The 20,384-nt window shown below is 36.3% G+C and overlaps 2 protein-coding genes across 2 annotated transcripts; both read left to right on the forward strand.

The window, feature by feature from the left end:
• The first annotated feature begins 3,218 nt into the window (after positions 1-3,218).
• LOC121770708 (protein BIG GRAIN 1-like E) lies at positions 3,219-4,563 on the forward strand. Its single transcript, XM_042167475.1, has one exon. The coding sequence runs from the start codon at positions 3,353-3,355 to the stop codon at positions 4,214-4,216; it is 864 nt and encodes a 287-aa protein (XP_042023409.1). The 5' UTR covers positions 3,219-3,352; the 3' UTR covers positions 4,217-4,563.
• Positions 4,564-17,808: 13,245 nt separating this feature from the next.
• On the forward strand, positions 17,809-20,384 carry LOC121772176 (squamosa promoter-binding-like protein 6). Its single transcript, XM_042169176.1, has 4 exons — positions 17,809-17,965; positions 18,379-18,921; positions 19,384-19,487; positions 19,564-20,384. The coding sequence occupies exons 2-4, from the start codon at positions 18,425-18,427 to the stop codon at positions 20,130-20,132; spliced, it is 1,170 nt and encodes a 389-aa protein (XP_042025110.1). The 5' UTR covers positions 17,809-17,965; positions 18,379-18,424; the 3' UTR covers positions 20,133-20,384.

Genomic DNA, 20,384 nt, shown 5'->3' on the forward strand with positions numbered 1-20,384 from the left:
TACCATATGCTATGCTTGTTGTTCTGGAATCGCACTATAACTTTTAGGTATATTAATTTTAGGATTTTTTTTTCTTTTACGATTTGATCAAGAGAAAAATAAAACTTATAAACACAAAATTTGATTAAAATAATTTAATTTATGTAACCACTCTTTATTATTCCTTTTCCTAAATAAATTGGTACATAGACTATTTACACAAAAGATGAGGTATTTAGAATATTTATATTGGACCTGCGTACATATATTTCGTTCATATATTAACATATCAAAAGGCCAATTTCTGCCTAATTTGGACCTCTGGAAAGCTCGACTTTTCCAAACAAAATCAGTGTAGTTGATATCTTTGCCCCGATCAACTCGGAAATTTATCATAACAAATTATGGTTTTCGTTCGGGACAAATAATTGGACTAGTAATTAAAAGGGTAATCGCAAAACTAAATCACAAACCTATACACATGTAGTAGTAATTTCGATCAAGTTTTCAAATTATTGCAAATAATACCATTTTTATAATTATTGCAAATTGAGAGTTTCCATTATTTTGACATTATTTTTTATGCAAAAAAATCACCATGCATTGAAGTCGTAGATAATTGTAATTGACGCTACAAAAATCTGAGATCCGTAACGACATTATTTTATTGAATTGAGTTAGAGAGGTATACATTATTAAAGACATGTTTGGCCCATTTACAGTTAACCAAGGTGTACCAACATTGGTGTTTCATTTGGGATCACAGAATCTTGATTAAAAACAGTGTTAGTTTAGGATTCTCCATTTCTGTTCAATAAAAAATCCCGAAAGTATTATTATCTTAAATTATTTATTCATTATTTTTTTCTTAAGGGCAACAAGATAGGACTGATGAGAAGATAGTAGCCATGGAATTTAACTTTTAAACCCATGGTGGATAACAAAAGAAAGCAACCAAACATGTTATATGCATCCAAACAAGAGTACTGCATATGGCCATAACACGTGTCAAATAGCCTTTGGTTGATTATAATACATCAAGGCTGGTTTTTGGACTATCAAATAAGGATAATTGTTAATTTGGTTAGATGTGATCATATGGTATGTGATTCAAAAGATGTTAGTAATATATTACTGTTAAGTTATAATTGCATGCATGTGGGCTAATCGATTGACATTTAGCTAGGACTTTGTATGATAAGTCTTGGTAGGTTGAAATCAATCAAGATTATCTAATCATGTTTGTGAATTAATGTGATTGTAATAAATCTTGTCTCTTATTCTAAAACTAAATTAAATAGACAGAAGCAGAAGATTGATAAGACAAGGTATAAGTGTGTATATATGCATGTGGTTATCTGGCTGTCTAATTGCTGACAAGCTGCAGTTGGTGGTTTCTAAACTTTGGTGCATGTACATATGCGATGTTACATGATTACAAGATATCTGTGGCATTATCTGATCTAAAAATCTATCTAATTATGTGGCTCTTATATATGCTGGGGCCCATATGTAAATGTATAGACTATAAAGAATGTAAAAATGAGAATAAGATATCTAGGCATAAGATTCAAGTTTGAAGATATTAATTGATGAATGATCAGACTGATTCGGTCTCGGTTCAGGTTCTAGTTTTTGAAATTTTTCTTTGTCGGTGAATTGACATTTTCGGTTTGGTTAAGAACCGATCAAATACTCAGTCCTAGCTAGCATTATACATGTACACGAAAGTAATACATAAAATATATTATATATAAGTAACATAAAATATATAACCTACCATAATGTTTTGTTCATATATACATAACATCTAATTTATTTTTAATAATAAAAAAAAAAGTTCCAAATGGGTCGGACCACACTTCAAAACTGACACTTCGGCTCAGATTGCCATGCAGACCTATCTATCCGATAGCAATGTTTGAAAGTGCCATTTGATTTTGAGATGATAAAAACGATTTCTTGCTTAGTCCAATTTGAGTTTGACAAATGACAACCCAATCCCCCCTTGCCACAACCTATATTCCTTCCTAATACAGTATAACAATTTTTAAAAATTACTACTCCACTTACTCTTACTTGATAAATTAATACAGTAATAATTTTGTCTTTACCTCATGATTAGGGTCAACAAATTATGGGATCAAAGATCAGTACACCTTAACTGAGAATCGACGAACCCTATATGTAGAGGGAGTGTATGACATATCAAAAATTGGATTTATATGTGTTAGTACCATTCTGCAAGAAAATATAATTGTAGAAATAGAAATAATAAGAGCTATGCAGCCCAACAATGTGATGACATTCCAACAACTCCAGTTGTAAATTAACCCAGTGGTTGATACCAATTTGTCCCCTCCAATAAAAAAACAAATTCAGTCGGAAGGCTAAATTAGTAAAGTAAAAATTGATGCCCCAATCTTGTTTGTCCTCCAGAAGATAATGTTGCAGAGAAAACATATGATGATAAAAAATGAAACACCAGTTGAAACACCATAAGGTTATGAGAATCCAAGAAAGATGACATGTTTGCCCCCCACCTAGCACAACCACCTTTTGATTTTCCAACATAATAAAAGGATAAAGGCTTCTTGCCCCCACACATCCAGTGGGCTCTCCCACTAAAACATAACTACCCATTTTTAACACTTATTGCCACAAAGGACGACGAGTTTATCAAAATTCAGTCATATGTTTCCTACCAATATATTTTACACTAGAAGAAACTAAAGCAAAGAAAAAGGAAGATTATAATTCTACACACGCATAAATCGACACCGTGAAATCCGGATCCATTATTTACACTCTAAATTTTAGTTATTTACCATAATCTACAAATTACACATGACAAATTCAAGTAGCAAGCCATCATCTTGAGTTCTTTTTTTTTCTATATTTGAATTTTCGTGGATTGCACTTAAAAATTTAAGTATGGCTAACTCGAGAAAAGAGAAGAGTGGAGTTCAATTTGATCTTAAAAATATATATAAATGGAGCACATCCCACTATTAAAGTAGCTAAAAAATACTTCAATAAAATATTAAAGGTCTCGTGTCACATTAAAGTGAGTATGATTATCTCAATCCACGGGAGTAACTCAAATGATTAAAATACAAAAGAGTGCAAATCAAAATCAAAATCAAAAGAGAAAAGGAAAAGGTATGGCTAGAGAAGGAGTTAAAAACTTAAAATTGCATAAGATTGTTGTAACTTGTCATTAATAACATAATTAAGAATAGGATTATATCAGTATATAAAGGACCCTAGAACACCAATACACTCAATTAACTCACTACACACACTCTCTCTCTCATGCAGATTTGGTGATTACAAACACTAATGCCATAAACTGCAACACACAACACACACCATGATTCTCCACACACAAAATCGTCACCAAACAAAGTCAAATTCTTCATCATCTGATCCCAGCAAGGTACGCAAAAACTCCTTCCACTGGCGGAGCGACTCCAGCGAGCTCGACGTTTTCGAGGCGGCGCGCTACTTCTCCGCCGCCAACGACCATCTCCAGCCCTACATCAACGGCGTCAACTTCGTCAGAGATCCAAACCGCAACCACATCCCTCGCCGAAGCCTGGACGTCACGATCATGCGATCTAATCCAATTCCTCCTGACTACCATCACCAAATCACCGACCAAAAGCAACCGATCAAAGATCAGAGTAAAAAATTCAAGCAGCCGAGCTCTCCCGGCGGCCGCCTCGCCAGCTTCCTAAACTCTCTCTTCAGCCAATCATCGCTGAAGAAGAAGAAGAAATCGTCCAAATCCTCCGCCAAGGATTTGGAAGAGGAGAGCCCCGGCGGGAGGAGGAAGAGGAGGAGCAGCATCAGCCACTTCAGAATCACGAGCACCGCCAAAAACGCCGCCGCCGCGGAGATCGGATCTGGATTTAGAACTCCGCCGCCTTACGTGATCACTCCGACGAAATCGCACAAGGAGCTGGCGAGATTCGCAGATCAGCATCATCAAGTAGCTTCCGTGCCGATGAAAGGGACGAGTTTAAAGCAGAGTTTGGAGAAATTGAGGGTTTCTGAGAAGATGAATTTGAAAAAAATGAGCGAAGAGGAGGATGGGGCGGAGAGTGATTCGAGTTCGGATCTATTTGATTTGCCTAATCATGAATTGGATTTCTTTTCGAGTAGCTTGCCTGTTTATGAGACTACTCATATGGAAAGTATTAGAATTGGAACGCCTATATCCAGCGCAACATAAATAATTTTTTTGGGATATATTGGAATTGGAACCCCAAATGTGAACCATGCATGTTTCTATTTTAGATAACATAACATTTATTTTTATGTTATTGGAGTATCTATTAATCGTGCCAAAGCCAGTCGGTAATCCACGCGGGATTTCACATTGTATTATTAAATAGTAGCTACGTGTAAAATTAGAAAATACCATTTTCTCAATACAAAAAAGGAGGGTAACGTTACGTCGCAAAGGAAAAATTAGAGGAAATTATAGTGATGCAGAGGATCCATGCTTCACCCTATCATCCTCAATCAGGTCTTCGACTTGAGTGGGAATAATATGACAAATCTTGTTCTTCACATCTACAACTCTGGCCATAAAGTCTGTCAACCGATTCAATTAACTAAAGCAATGAACAACTTTCACATTCCGAACTTTATGGATTTGAAGCTTGACGGTGTATACCAGATTTTACACAATTTCACAATCTACATCAGTGTTAAGGAGGTAGCAAAAGTAGATAGGATGTCTGTTTCAATAATAAGTTGATCAAACCCTCATTTTTTGGTCACCTTTAGTTATGACCAACGTTCGGCATTAAGCACATTGCAAATTTGCAACTGTCTATGCTTATGTTGAATCCTAGCAAGCCATTATCGTCCCTAAATAGTAAATACACAACCCTTGTTCGTGCTATAGTTTCCATCGCAGCTTCTTTCTCGGTGTACACCATGTATCATCTCGACTACTAGTGACGGAACCAGAAAATTACATAAGCCGGTGCTGAAGTTTAAGAAAGTAATAGTAGTAAAAATTAGTCTCTCCGTCCTACAATAGAAGTCCTATTTGGTTATGACACGGGTTTTAAGAAATGTAAAGAAAAGTTGGTTGAATAAGTTAGTGGAATTTGTGTCTCACTTATACAGTAATAAATTGTGAGTGTAATAAATTGGTGGAATGTGGGGTCTACTTACCATTTATGATAAAAGTGAAATATGACTCTTATTGTGGAACGAACTAAATGTCAAAATAGGACTCTTATTATGGGACAGAGGGAGTATGAACTTTGGTTATATTCAGTTATATGTCCCGTAATTTTGAATATTAGTCATACAAGCTATGAATTTTAATATTTATCTCAATTTTTCCCGAAGATTTTAGTAAAATTGTAGTACATACCATACTATCTAAGGTGCATTCGAAATTCAAAGGACGATACCACCATTGAATTTATACGCTTAACATCATAATTTATGATCATTGAATTTTGAGAAAATTTAGTTTATGGCTAATTTTAAAATTATGAGACACCAATATTTGACCAAAATTTGTAACTTTTTCGACAAGTCCCAAAAAATTAATAATATTACAATGTAAGTTTTATTAACTTTCTTAATTTGACTATTCTATTTGTTAACTTCTTAAAATTTATTCCTTCTAAATAGTAATTTTAATATTCTAAATTTTTATTTCCTTTAACATTCTAAATTTATTTAATAAAACTATGAATTAGATTCAATTTAAAAACGAGGTTCACCTTATTTTAGTACAACTAATATTAAACACGCCACTTCTTGGAAAACTAGTACTCCACCTTTATAATTTAGCCTTTTTAATATAAAATTATTATTTTTATGACGTCGTCTTCTTCCTCTTAAAACAGCCATTTTTTTGCTATTTTACCTGCAAAATTCGATTCCCAAATTTAAGTCTTTCCCTATTATTCAAAAATCGGCGATTTGTCTCCTTATTATATGAAAAATGTTAAGTTGGTCTTTGTTGAATATTTGGTGGACTCTCATTTGGGCTGATTTTAGTTACTGGCCCATGCATTGCTGATTTGGGCCTGGCCCAAGACTCATGACTTCCACTCCAGATTCAGCCACGTGTTCTCCCACTCGGATCATGGCTCTCAGCCGTCGGATTGTAGGGTGTGCTTGTTATGTGTGTGAGTCTCCTGATTCTCTATCTCATTCAATACTCTCACTCTCTCTCTTCGGATATCTCTCTCTCTCTCTCTCAGAGTTCTTTGACTCTTCTTCTTCTTCCCTTCTTCTCCGACGATTCTCTGGTGATTCTGTGTGATCTTGCACGGTTGGAAGTGCTTCAGATCTTGCTACAGTAATAGAGGAAGCAACTATTTCGGTTGCTGGAGTTGGGTGGGAACTAGGGTTTCTGTTTGGAGTGTTTCTGTGCGAGGTTGTTCTCGAACGGTGTAGATCTGAAGTGTAGGAGTCGGTTAGGCCTGGAATCTGGAGTGTGAGGTCAATCACCGGCAGATTCAGCTGTGCTCCTTTGGATCTGTGTTCTGGAGAATAGGCTTGTATCATCGGCGGGTGGCTGAGCCGTTGATTGTTGTTTTCTTTGTGATTTCGTTCGGTATTCTGCCTTTATTGTACCAGATCCGTTTGGATCTATTACCTTGTGATACTAACAAGGTTTTGTTGAGTGTGCAGGGTTATTGATGCTTGTCTTGAATTGATTAAGCACAAGGACTTAGTCTGTAATAGCTATTGTGTATCTTGACTGTAATAGCTAGATCTTTTGTACATATCAGTCGCTTGGTTGATGGTTTGACTGAGCCATCTTGTAACAAGACCAAAGAGGTCTCGGTAAATAGTGAATCTGGAATTCGTCTGATCCCTACAGTGGTATCAGAGCCACGGGGGGACGATTCCGGCACGCCGAGTCGCATTAAGGAGGTGGGCAAGTGGAACCCTCCCTCGAGTAGGGGGTTTGCTCTGGTAAATTGGCTGTGACTCTCTCTGTTTTCTTGTTTTTCCTGTTTAAAGCCACCCTAGGTTTGGGCTTTTGCTGCTGGTAGTAAACCTTGGCAAGGTTTTAGGCTTATCTGTGTTGTTTTCTCTGTGTTTACCTGCTTCCGTGTTTGATTGTTGTTTTATCTGTCTCTCTGACCCCTTATTACCTGGCCACCAAGCACATATACTGCCTAAGTGACCCCCTGCGCCCTCCAAGAGTGAGTGCTTGCGATCTGGGATAGCCTTAGCCAGTGCTGCTCGTGACAGTCAGGGATTTGGGCTTGACCTGTGTGTATGGTGTTTTTTTCTTTTTGTTCTTGAGAAAATTTTCTGTTCAAATAGCTGTTACTGCCCTCTGGGTACTTGACTTCGTGTTCTTTTGTGCTCCTTCTGTGAAAATCTGTGTTAGGCCCTAGCCTGCATGTCTCTTTTCCCTATTGTGTGCAGAGTTGTGTGTTCTTACCTTGCTCACTGTGTTTTGGCTGAATTGATGTCCAAAATGTCTCAGCCCATTGGTTTGGTTCCTTTTAATGGAAAAAATGACTTTATGATTTGGAAACAAAAATTGAAGTGTATTTTGATTCAGCAAAAGGTTTTCAAGTCTGTTGATGGTACTTTGTCTGATGATGTTTCTCCTGAAAAGCAAGATGAAATGAATGAGTTGGCTAGAGCCACTATTATTCTCAATTTATCTGACTCTGTGATTAGGAAAGTTGATCATGTTGAATCTGCCTCTGAAATGTGGAAACTCCTTGATACTCTGTTTACAGAAACTTCTATGTCCTCAAGAATGTATTTGCTTGAAAAGCTGTTTAAATTCAAACTTGATTTGTCTAAGGATATAGATGATAATGTGGATAGATTTCAAAAACTTGTGCAAGACATTAAGAGATCAGGTGATAAAACAATTGATGAATATACAAGTATTGCCCTAATGAATGCCATACCTGATTCCTATAGTGATGTAAAGGCTGCCATTAAATATGGCAGAGACTCTGCTCCTCTTGATTTAATAATTAGCTCCCTTAAATCTAAGGAACTTGATCTGAGGGAAAGGGGTTCTGACAAATCTACTGCCAATAAAGTGTTTAATGTTAGGGGTAGGTCTAATTCTAGAGGGGGATATGAATCAAATGGTGGTTCTAATAACAGATCCAACTCAAGGAAGAAATTTAGGTCCAGATCCAGTAGTAGGGACCCTAAATCCTTCAGAAAATGTTACAATTGTGGAGAAACTGGACATTATAAAAAGGAATGTACCAAGCCTAAGAAGAATAAGCCTCCTCACCATAATAATAACAGCTCTCAGATTGAAAACATTGCCAGTATGGTTAAGTATGAAACAACTGACAATGAATCTGTGTTTATGGTGCATGATTTGTTGAATATCAATGCTTCCCCTATGTGTCCTTATACATTAAATGACTGGTTATGTGATTCTGGTTGCACTTTCCATGTAAGTCCCTTCAAGCAGGTGTTTTCTGACATGAAGCCTGTTTCTAGCACTTATGTGTCAATGGCTGATGACAAGAAATGTGAAATTCTTGGTATTGGCACAGTGTGTTTAAAATTTAGTAATGGCTATGTGCTTAATTTGAAGGGTGTTAGATATGTTCCAGATCTGTGTTATAACTTGATGTCATGTAATGCTCTTGAAGGTTCTGGTCTGAGTGGGAAGTGGGCGGATGGCTGTATGAAAATCTGTAAAGGTTCTATGTGCTTATTTAAAGCTCAAAAAAGGTGTGGTTTGTATGTCTGCAATGCTGTGCCTCTTACTTGTGAAAAAGCATCTGCTAATGTTGTAAAGTCTGACAAAATTTTGCTATGGCATAATAGGCTAGGCCACATGAGTGAGAAGGGTATGAATATTCTGAAAAAACATGACATTCTAGCTGATTCTGATGTCTGTGGTGAATTACCTTTCTGTGATACTTGTGTGCTTGGTAAACAACATAGAGTATCTTTTCCTACACCTGTCCCTGCTAATGTGAGTAAGAATGTGCTTGAATATTTGCATATGGATGTTTGGGGACCTGCTCCTGTGTCATCTCACTCTGGTTCTGTCTACTTTCTCTCTGTGATTGATGATTTTTCAAGGAAAGTGTGGTGTTTTCTGATGAAACATAAACTGATGTGTTTGGAAAATTTACTACTTGGAAAACCTTGATTGAAAACCAAACTGGAAAGAAAATCAAAGGAATCAGAACTGATAATGGTCTTGAATTTTGTAATAACCAATTTGATGACTTATGTGCTGGGCATGGTATTAAAAGGCATAAAACTGTTCCTTATACTCCTCAACAAAATGGAGTAGCTGAAAGAATGAATAGGACTTTACTTGAAAAGGTTAGATGCATGCTTTCTAAATCTGGTTTGTCAAAAAAATTTTGGGGTGAAGCTTTGTTGACTGCTACTTATCTGGTAAATAGGTCTCCCTCTGTGCCTTTATTGGGGCAGTGCCCTGAATATGTGTTTTATGGAAAACCTTTGAACCTTTCTCACCTAAGAGTGTTTGGCTGCTCTGCTTTTGTGCATACCAAGTCTGACAAACTTGAACCTAGGTCTAGAAAAGGTGTTCTCTTGGGTTATCCTGAGGGTGTTAAAGGGTATAGGATCTGGCTGAGAGATGAGCCTGGATTTAAGGTCATTATCAGCAGGGATGTTGCGTTCAATGAGCATGACTTTCCTTGTCTGAGGTTGACTGATCCTTCAGCTCTAGAGAGTGTGGACAGTGACCCTCCAAGTGAGGAGGAGTCCACAATTTTACCCACTGATGTGGAGCATCCAGTGGATGCTTCAAGTGAGGTGGAGCAACCTTTTTGGAACTCAGTGCCAGCCTATAGTCCTAGTGACACACCTAATGAGGGAAATCTACCTGAGGATAATGTTAACAATGTGGCTTTACCTGATGACAATGTGCATGCTAGTCCTATTAGGAGTAATGCTCCTGTGCCTGCTCAGAATGTGTTAAACAGTCCTCCTGGAGTTCAAAATGTCATTGATGCACCAAATTTGAATGACTATGTGCTTGCTAGGGATAGATCCAGAAGGGTGAATGTGAATAAACCTGCTAGATATGTAGGGCTAATTGCTCTCATAAACTTGGCTTTCAATGTGCATGAATCTGATGGGGATGAGCCTCAAACCTTTAAGCAGGCTACAAAATCTAAATTCTGGGCTAAGTGGCATGATGCTATGATTGAAGAGATGAATTCTCTGAAAGTTAATATGACCTGGATCCTTGTACCCCTGCCTCTTGGTGCCTCTGTTGTTGACTGTAGATGGTTGTATAAGCTAAAGAATGAGGTGGAGGGGCTGAGGTATAAGGCCAGATTGGTGGCTAAAGGATTTACTCAACAAGAGGGGGTAGATTATACTGAAATATTTGCTCCTGTTGTTAAGTTTACTACTGTGAGGTTAATGCTTGCATTGTGTGCTCATTTTGATTGGGAATTAAAGCAAATGGATGTTAAAACTGCCTTCTTGCATGGTGATCTTGATAAACCCATATACATGAGACAGCCTGAAGGTTTTGTAGATCCAAAGTTTCCTAATCATGTGTGTTTGCTGAAAAAGGCTCTATATGGTCTAAAGCAGTCTCCTAGGCAGTGGAACATTAAGTTTAATACTTGTATGCACAATTTGGGCTTTGTGAGAAGCACTTTTGATGCTTGCTTGTATGTGAAGAACCTTGGTACTGTTCCTGTGTTTCTATTGTTGTATGTTGATGACATGCTGATCATGGGTCCTTGTTTGAACACCATAAGTGCTGTGCAAGCTGCTTTGAGCAAGAATTTTGACATGAAAGACTTAGGGGATGCTCAGAAAATTCTGGGAATTAATATTTTCAGGGATAGAAAGAATTATACTCTTGTTTTGCATCAAGAACCCTATGTGTACAAAATTCTGAAAAAATTTAACATGTATGATGCTAAGCCTGCTTCAGTGCCCTTAGCTGCTCATTTTGTGTTGAGTAAAGACCTTTGCCCTCAAACTGATCTTGAAATCAATTCCATGAAGAAAGTTCCCTATGCTAATGCTATTGGATATGTTATGTACTTAATGGTCAGTACTAGACCTGATATTGCTTATGCTGTTTCATGCTTGAGTAGATATATGTCTAATCCTGGTCCTGTGCATTGGGAAGCTTTGAAGTGGTTGTTGAGATACTTGAAGCATACTGCAAAGTATGGTTTATGCTATTCTAAGTGTGAAGAAGGTGTTAAACTTGCTGGATATGTTGATTCTAACTATGCTAATGACAGGGATAAGAGGAAGTCCACCACTTCCTATGTTTTTACTGTGTGTAGGTCCTGCATTAGTTGGAAGTCACAACTGCAACATATTGTTGCCTTGTCTACTACTGAGTCTGAGTACATTGCTATCACTGAAGCTATGAAAGAAGCTGTGTGGCTAAAGGGAGTACTTTCTGAACTTAACTTTGTGAAAACTCCTCCTGTGGTATTCTCTGACTCTCAATCTGCTATTCAACTGTGCAAGAATCCTGTTTTCCATGATAGAACTAAGCATATTGATGTAAGATTTCATTACATTAGGGATATTGTAGAAAAAGGTGAAGTTTTTCTTTCTAAAGTACACACAGATAAGAACCCAGCTGATATGGGTACTAAATGCTTACCTCTTGAAAAACTAATTTTCTGCATTAAGTTTTTGCATTTTGATTTTGGATAAGTGCATGTCCCGGGGAAAAAAAAGACCTCAGTTACCTAATCCACTGTGGTAAGGGTGATGGGTGACTTGAGGCAACAAGTCCTCTTAGACTAATGGGTTTTCAACCCTCTGGTGTCTAGAGGCAACTTGGTGGTTCCCAAAAATGCCAGTGAACTTTGTTCTTTGGGGCTGAGGGGGCTACCATGTAGGCAGTGATGAATTTACACCTTAGCCGTGTGGTGCAAGCTGGTTTCCCATAATGAAGTCCAAGGTGGAGCATGTTGAATATTTGGTGGACTCTCATTTGGGCTGATTTTAGTTACTGGCCCATGCATTGCTGATTTGGGCCTGGCCCAAGACTCATGACTTCCACTCCAGATTCAGCCACGTGTTCTCCCACTCGGATCATGGCTCTCAGCCGTCGGATTGTAGGGTGTGCTTGTTATGTGTGTGAGTCTCCTGATTCTCTATCTCATTCAATACTCTCACTCTCTCTCTTCGGATATCTCTCTCTCTCTCTCAGAGTTCTTTGACTCTTCTTCTTCTTCCCTTCTTCTCCGACGATTCTCTGGTGATTCTGTGTGATCTTGCACGGTTGAAAGTGCTTCAGATCTTGCTACAGTAATAGAGGAAGCAACTATTTCGGTTGCTGGAGTTGGGTGGGAACTAGGGTTTCTGTTTGGAGTGTTTCTGTGCGAGGTTGTTCTCGAACGGTGTAGATCTGAAGTGTAGGAGTCGGTTAGGCCTGGAATCTGGAGTGTGAGGTCAATCACCGGCAGATTCAGCTGTGCTCCTTTGGATCTGTGTTCTGGAGAATAGGCTTGTATCATCGGCGGGTGGCTGAGCCGTTGATTGTTGTTTTCTTTGTGATTTCGTTCGGTATTCTGCCTTTATTGTACCAGATCCGTTTGGATCTATTACCTTGTGATACTAACAAGGTTTTGTTGAGTGTGCAGGGTTATTGATGCTTGTCTTGAATTGATTAAGCACAAGGACTTAGTCTGTAATAGCTATTGTGTATCTTGACTGTAATAGCTAGATCTTTTGTACATATCAGTCGCTTGGTTGATGGTTTGACTGAGCCATCTTGTAACAAGACCAAAGAGGTCTCGGTAAATAGTGAATCCGGAATTCGTCTGATCCCTACAGTCTTCAAAGGTAGTGGTAAATTGGTAATCGGTAATAATTTCAGATTATTATCGAAATTTTAATAAAAATAGAAGTAGAAAAATAAATCTTCAAAGTCCCATCGCCTCTTTAAACCAGCCCTGCTAATGGGTACTAATAATGGTCGATCGCCGGCCAAGCCCCCGCTGGTTCCGTCAGTGTCGACTGCTTTGAATGATATGACGACCTATTAAGAGTTTGCTTGTACCGACGTGTTTTGCCCATGCAACTAAAACTCCTTTGCTATCATATATAGTCCACATTGTTAAAATAAAATTATTCCGCGTAGAAAGAATGGAACATTGCGGTGTATTACACATATAGTTAGCCGAGTTTCTTGGTTTGCTTTTGCTTTTAATTAATTTTATCTTTATTTGGAGAGAATTCGTTTGTTGTTTGCTTTTTAAGATGTTGTGCACCAAAATATGATTAAAGTGCAAAGCATTAAAACTGTTAATCAATGATTAGAAATCATACATTTTGCGATAAATGGCGAGAAGAATTAAAGATGGCATCATCACGCATCAACAACCATCTTTCCCCTTTTCCTTTGTTTCGTGTGCCGCCAATGGGAATTTTATTTGGAAGTTGGTGACGTGGAGTGGCATTGAGTTTGACAAGTGTATTAATACTGTCCCCGCCAATACAATAACATCAAATTATAGATTATTTGACATAGTTATTAATAAGACTATTCACAGCCAAATAAGTACCCAAAAAAATATAAACCTAAATTAAAAATATTATATTATTCTAATTTTAATTTAGCTTTATAAAATTATAATTGCGGGTCCGCGGATTAAGATTCCATGTGTGTATCCCCTATTTTCAACGCTTCTTTTAAGGTTGATTGCCAAAGTTGTAGCTAGATACCTGCTTAATAGCATCCTTATCCATGCTCTTGTCAAAGAGCATGAATTTTGGTCCGGATTCATATTTATTAATTTTTTATTCTCTCCTCTTCCGTAAGAGCACAACACCTGCATCAATGCTCTTCCGCAAAAGCATGCTCAAGGGTCCCACCATTCTATTATTCAATTTAAATACTTCAATTACTAAACACATTTCCATTATATTAAAATGTATTAAAAATACCCGATATCATTACAAATTACTAAAAAATTAAAAATTACATAATTAAAATCTTAAAAATTAAAAATTACATAATTAAAATCCTAAAAATTGAGATTGAGAGAGTTGTTTGGTATAGTGTTATTTTTTGTGTTTGAAATGAGAGTATTTATAGATGAAAGTATGAATTTTAGGGTTCAAATAATGAAAAAAATAAATTAAAAGTGTGAAAAAAATGGATATATTTTATTAGGAAGTGGGAAAATATTTTTTTTATAATTTATCAGATTTTTTTGATTTTTTTTAAATGATAAACCAACTACCAATCAGAGCATGTCACGTCGGCTGCTCGTGTTCTTGCCGTCGGCACGGACGTGCTCTATGCATAGAGCACGTCCGTGCCAACGGCAAGAGCGCAGCGGCGGACAACAGGGTGCCCGACGTCCTTCCCCAAGAGCACCGTTGGGGATGATCTCATGAAACACATAATTTTTTATTACTATAATTGAATCATAGGATGATCAGTATGGAAAACAATTCTAAACTTTTTTAATTAATTAATATTATAAAGCCTAATTATTCATTATCTAAGAACCACCCCACCTATAAAAATAATAGGGAAAATCAAAGCCACATCTTCGCCCAAGATTTTTTCACACTGTGAATGATTAGAATAGAAATGTGATTGACAGGCATAAAGTTATAGTTTGGCATTAAAAAAAATCTCGACTTCTAGAGCGTCCGAATATTTTTTCTTACATTGGGGTTTAGACTTTAGAGGAATGTGAAATAATTACTCCAGCTGGAATATTAAAGAGGTCGTTTACAAATTTTTTGTGTTGTCGTCTAACATGTACTCCTAATTAAGACTACAAAAATGTGATTACAAAGAACTGATTATATCGAAAATATATACAGCCATTATTAATGTTTAATATTCATATTAAAATAAATAACTCAAATTATTAAAAATAATAACTAAATTTTTGTACAATTAAAGACCATATGTTAGTTGATAGCAAACATAAAACTATTGTAGTTTAGAATTATTATCGGTTATAATTTCCATATTTATCGAATATATTTAAAAAAATAATGATTAATACTAGAATTCAGATCCACATATTTTTAAAAAATAAAAAAATCCTAATTACAAAAGTACGAGCAAACCGCACACCATTGTCAACATATGCGTGTATAAATAACAATAATAGGAAATAACTATTTTCATGTATTAAAAAAATGAAAATTATTCCATGCAAGACAATATATAGGGTAAACTACAAATTAGAGACCTTAACAAATGCTATTTTTTGTTTACTTGCAAAATAGAGCCCTTAACAAATGTTCATTTCTTTGTGTCCATTTGGTTGCTTGTAATGTTCAATTAATCATTGTTGATTAGTGGGCCTCATATTAAAAACATCAAGAAGGCTGAAATGTTAGTATACACTTAAAATGGGCGGCCTTGTTGAGGCCCATTAAGAAAAGCCTGACGTGCCGCCTTGATAATTGGAGTACTATTTTACTACTGCTATTTCAGTACTATCCTATAAATGCAATACTATTGGAATGTATAAAATATAAAGGAATAAACTCAAAATTGACTTGGGAAATCATAATGAATGTACGATAATAAAGAAATAAGAATAAGTTATTGTAGTGATTACACGACGTATTTAGAAGGTGCCTATGATATTAAAGTTAATATTGCATTCGTTTGATCGTATATTCGGAGGTGTTGATATGCAGTATATGTTACTCCCTCCGTCCGCGAATAGGAGTCCCGCTTTTTCATTTTTGTCCGTCTGCGAATAGGAGTCCCGGTTCATAATTACCATAAATGGTAAAATGGCCTCACATTCCACCAACTCATTTCACTCAAATATCATTTAAAACTAATATATACAAGTGAGACTCATATTCCACTAACTTTTTTTCCACCCACTTTTGTTAACATTTCTTAAAACCCGTGCCGGGTATAAATGAGACTCCTATTCGCGGACGGAGGGAGTACTTAACATTTTTAATGTATTCATTGCAATGAATTTACTCATTTAGTGACTTTTTAAGATCGGCCGATTTGTGAAAATGAAGTTGAATCGACGAAATTAAGTTTGGTTCGGATAATCCAAATCGGAAACTTTAAACCCAACAGAATCTACCGAACAAACAAATGTGTTAACATACTTATTTATGCAAACAATATTGTTAATAAGAAATAGTGTAATAGTGGAATTCAAATGTAATCCGATTCGATTTGCCAAGTCTTGAGTTACATCCTATCATAATTATATTTATAGCTCCATAAAATTATTACTTCCTATTGCATTCATTCTCATCTAACACAGTTTTTATTATTTTATCTTCATTATAATATACGTACAAGAATTTGACTTATAAATCTTGCAAGAAAAAAATGCATATTAATTAGATAAGTTGGAGTTTTTTATTATTTTATCTTCATTATATTATACGTACAAATATTTTTATTCGCACCACGTGATTAATTATTTTGGTGTTTTTAATAAAGTAAGATAAGCATTTATACATCCTTTCTTTTCTTTTTTTTTCGTAGCTTTATTGCATTTTCAGCTCATGAGAAAAGTTTTATCAGAATGTTAGTGATTCATCAAATCAAAACGTCCCAACTCCCAATAACTATGTTACCATTTAATTTCAAGGATCATTACAAAATTGACTAAATTAACAATAAATTCGACCACTAGACTAGAAAGTTAAATTACTACTAGTTCAATTTTGCAGTCATGATCAACAATAACAACCGCAATGAGAAATCAGACGCAAAACAAATAGTTATAGCAATCCCTAGCTATCTATAAATTATAATTCTATAAATATAGGTATAGGATCTAAATTTCCCACTTACTAAAACTTGCTATATCGAATAAGTTGTTGTCGAAAGATCAGCGGCAACAAAAGTTGATCCATGGACACAATCAATTTAACAGATTAATTAAGAATGTTATTAGTATCTATCACTTTAATTAACTAAGGACCCCATCGCCATTGCTTACAAGTAACCATTGGCGGAGAATTTATAATTACCAAAATTAGGACAGCCTTAATGTGGGAATAAAGCATAATTTGATACCTAAATCAGAACTAAAGTTCGTCAGTAGACATACCTACTTACCTGCAATGGCAATTCTTAACTAATAAGTTAGATCTTTTTTTCCGAGATTTCTTTTTATAAAATGATTCCATAGTTTGCTATTAAAAGAAATTCTTTGTTTTGAGTCTGGTCTTGTGAGTTCTCTCCCATGTGGAGTAGTATATTTCTGTTCTTATTATCACTAGTCTGTAAAGTTTCTTTTGCAAAGGAAAACAATTTCTTACAAAATCTCCCATTTTAAAATATACAGAAATATATTTAAATTACAAAGGTTATAATTGGAGTTTGATAATGTCATTGTAATTGGTAAAGAATTTTTTTAAATATTCAGGAGTTGGTTCATATATTAATGCGAGCTTGTGGGTCCGTCCGGAATAATGATCAAAGTTATGGTATCAAATATGAGAATTTAAAAAAATTAAGCCACTAATTAATTACAATAAAAATATTATATAGTTGATATTAAAAAATTTAAATACATATTGTCGCATCCTCACAGAGAATGTGCATCATATTTTTCGTTAATCAATATAAACTTTACTACTACTACTACTATTAATTGAACTTTGATACATTTAACGTTCAATTGAAATTAAAGTTACCCTTAAAAATGAATTTTATAAAGTTTTGCAAATCCCTACAATAATATGCAATTTATAAAAAAAAATCTTCCCTTTTCCCCAAAAGATTTCTTCATCTTTTTTTCTGTGTTTCACACACGCATACACACAGTCACACACACAAAAATCCACGCACATATCAATCTAAAAGCTATAAAAAGAGCTGGAGTTTGGCCTTTTGTGTGGGGTAGTGGAAATGATTTGACTCTCTTCACTGTTAAGTGCTTTCGCTTCTTAACCTTCAATGCTGCATCTTTCTTTCAATAAAATACACTCTATAGTCTATTACTCGCAACACAGCTTCTGCAAAACCACAATATATCTCTCTTCACTGTTCACAGAGGTAAGCGTTGAAAACTTCTCCTAAAGGTTGAATCTTTTTTCCATTTTTTTCAAAATTTAGGGGCAAGTTTTAATGTTTCTAGATCAATTTCTCAATTGGGTCTGGCTATAAGGATCCTGTTTTCTACTCTTCTTGTCCAAGTATGTTTGTAGGCTCTGAAATTTATCGAGTTCACTTTGCTATATTGTGATTCTTGTGAATGATTATTGAACTGTGGGGATTTTTTTTTTGCAGCTCATTTGTGATGATTTTGGATTTGTTTGAGTAACTTTTTATGTGTGTTTTGATCAAATTGCTTAGTTAGTTTTGTTAATACTTCCAATAAATCTTTAGAGCTATAATAAGACAGCCTACTAATGATGATTCTGATTTTATTTGATAATTAATTTTTTTGTTGGGGATTTGGCTTGAAGGATCAAGAACAGTTAGTGCATAAGCAATTTGAGTGTAGTCCAACATATGGAGTGTATGAGCTGTGCTTTTGAGGGTAAAGCTCTGCTGTGTAGTGATGGCACAGATTTTGGGATTGATGGTCTCACTAGTAGTAGGAATCTGTTGCAAAAGTGGGATGGAGAAGATGAAGTAGACAGCATAGGAATTATAAAGCATCTTTCGCCCGAAACAACGAGCAAGCCCTTTATTGCTGATCCTCATTGTGGCAAACCTGTTCAGGAGATCACAGTAAACGCGTTAATGGAATTTGGCATGAGAATTCCAAGTACTGCAAATAAAGCCAAAGATGAGAAGTCTTCTCCAGAGCCTTCAGTGTCAGCAAAACGAGCAAAGCTAACGAATTTGCAGTCTCTGGTTCCAACTTGTCAAGTTTTTGGTTGCAACAAAGACTTGAGCTCCTCAAAGGATTACCATAAAAGGCATAGAGTGTGTGATCTCCATTCCAAGACTGCTGTGGTTATTGTTAATGGCATCCGGCAAAGATTCTGTCAGCAATGCAGCAGGTAGCGGATCCTCTCTTTATACTTGTTCGAGTACCTGGATAGACTATTTTTGAGACTGCTTTTTCAATTCCTCAAAGCAGAGAGCTTTTACACCTGTTCATAGTTTTGAATCAATAACTATTGAGTGTAGGCTGACCTGCATATCTACTTATTTAAGCTGATGTAGACGAACTCTCTATAACTGAAATCATGCACAAGCAAAAATCTTGATTATGTAGCTAAAGATTCAGATTACACTCTGGCATGAACAAAAACAGCTGTTTATTTTCAAATTGAAATGATTGTGGATAGCCTCTGTTGGTTTATTGCAGTACTTCTATTTGTGGTATATGGTGTCGGAATCTTGATATATTTGAAGTCGTTTTAAGCAGTGGTGCCTCTGCTTTTACATAATTTTTTTATGAGTTATCAAGTTAGCCCTTTTATTGGTTTTCCTCATGAAGTTGCTGGCTCGAATTGTAGGTTCCATTTGCTAGCTGAGTTTGATGAAGGCAAGCGTAGTTGTCGCAAGCGCCTTGCTGGTCACAATGAGCGGAGACGAAAGCCTCAATTCAACGCTCACTTGGGTAAGGCGGCAATCCTAACTCATGTACAAATGAGTCAAAAGTTGGGTGATAAATATGTTTTTTTTTTCTTTTACAGGTTCCACATATTACACAGGAGATGCATCGAACTCCTTCATTTTCTCGAGAATTCTTCCAGGTGGTCTCTTCGGTGTGCAATGCAACGACAGGCGCCTTAAGGTGCAAGATGAGCCAAGACAAACATCTCAATTAGCATTAGATGTAAAACTCAGTCAATCAGTCCTGTGTTTCCATGGCATGGGGAAACAGTATCCTAAGAACTGTCTCAACGCGCCCTCACCACTCCCAGAGATGAATTCGAGCTCAGATTCAGGCTTTGCTCTCTCTCTTCTGTCAGCTCGAGAACACACCTTAAGCACGCCAATGGCTCAGAATTCTACCACATCTCTCGGAGAAAGTTCTTCCAAGAACTTCATTTATAGCTCTAACGGAGACAGAGTCGCCATTGGTACAGAGATTCAACCAGAGCCTTACGACCTAAAGCCAACGAACCCTCTGTCTCATCAAGGGGCAAACACGGTCAGTTTGCTTGAACTGTCTTTGCATCTGCAGAGAGTGGAACAGCAAAAGTATTATGGCCAGATCAAGATGGAAAACGATATCTTCTGCGACTCCACGATTGCATGAAGATCAAAGAAGATGCATGGATTTCTGCACAGGAGCCCAAACCAGGACTCCAACGTGTGGTGATTAGTGTTAGTGGATGTGTGAATGTTGTTATGTTAGGAAAATTCAAGTTTTTGAAAGATGTGTGCCAATCAGCAGTAAATGATATGTGGCAGTGGCTGTTCTTGAACAGTTTTAAGTAGTATTATGCTTGGATGGTTAATCCTGCTAGTAATCTTACCTCTGTGAATATGTAATTATTTTGTAAGTTTT

The sequence above is a fragment of the Salvia splendens genome, chromosome 16, assembly GCF_004379255.2.
Source record: "Salvia splendens isolate huo1 chromosome 16, SspV2, whole genome shotgun sequence".
In the NCBI taxonomy this organism is placed as follows: domain Eukaryota; kingdom Viridiplantae; phylum Streptophyta; class Magnoliopsida; order Lamiales; family Lamiaceae; genus Salvia; species Salvia splendens.

Coding starts and splice junctions, on each gene's coding strand:
- LOC121770708 (XM_042167475.1), top strand. CDS start 3,353: ATGATTCTCCACACACAAAATCGTCACCAAACAAAGTCAAATTCTTCA.
- LOC121772176 (XM_042169176.1), top strand. CDS start 18,425: ATGGAGTGTATGAGCTGTGCTTTTGAGGGTAAAGCTCTGCTGTGTAGT. Junction 18,922..19,383: donor TTCTGTCAGCAATGCAGCAG/GTAGCGGATCCT, acceptor CTCGAATTGTAG/GTTCCATTTGCTAGCTGAGT. Junction 19,488..19,563: donor TCAATTCAACGCTCACTTGG/GTAAGGCGGCAA, acceptor TTTCTTTTACAG/GTTCCACATATTACACAGGA.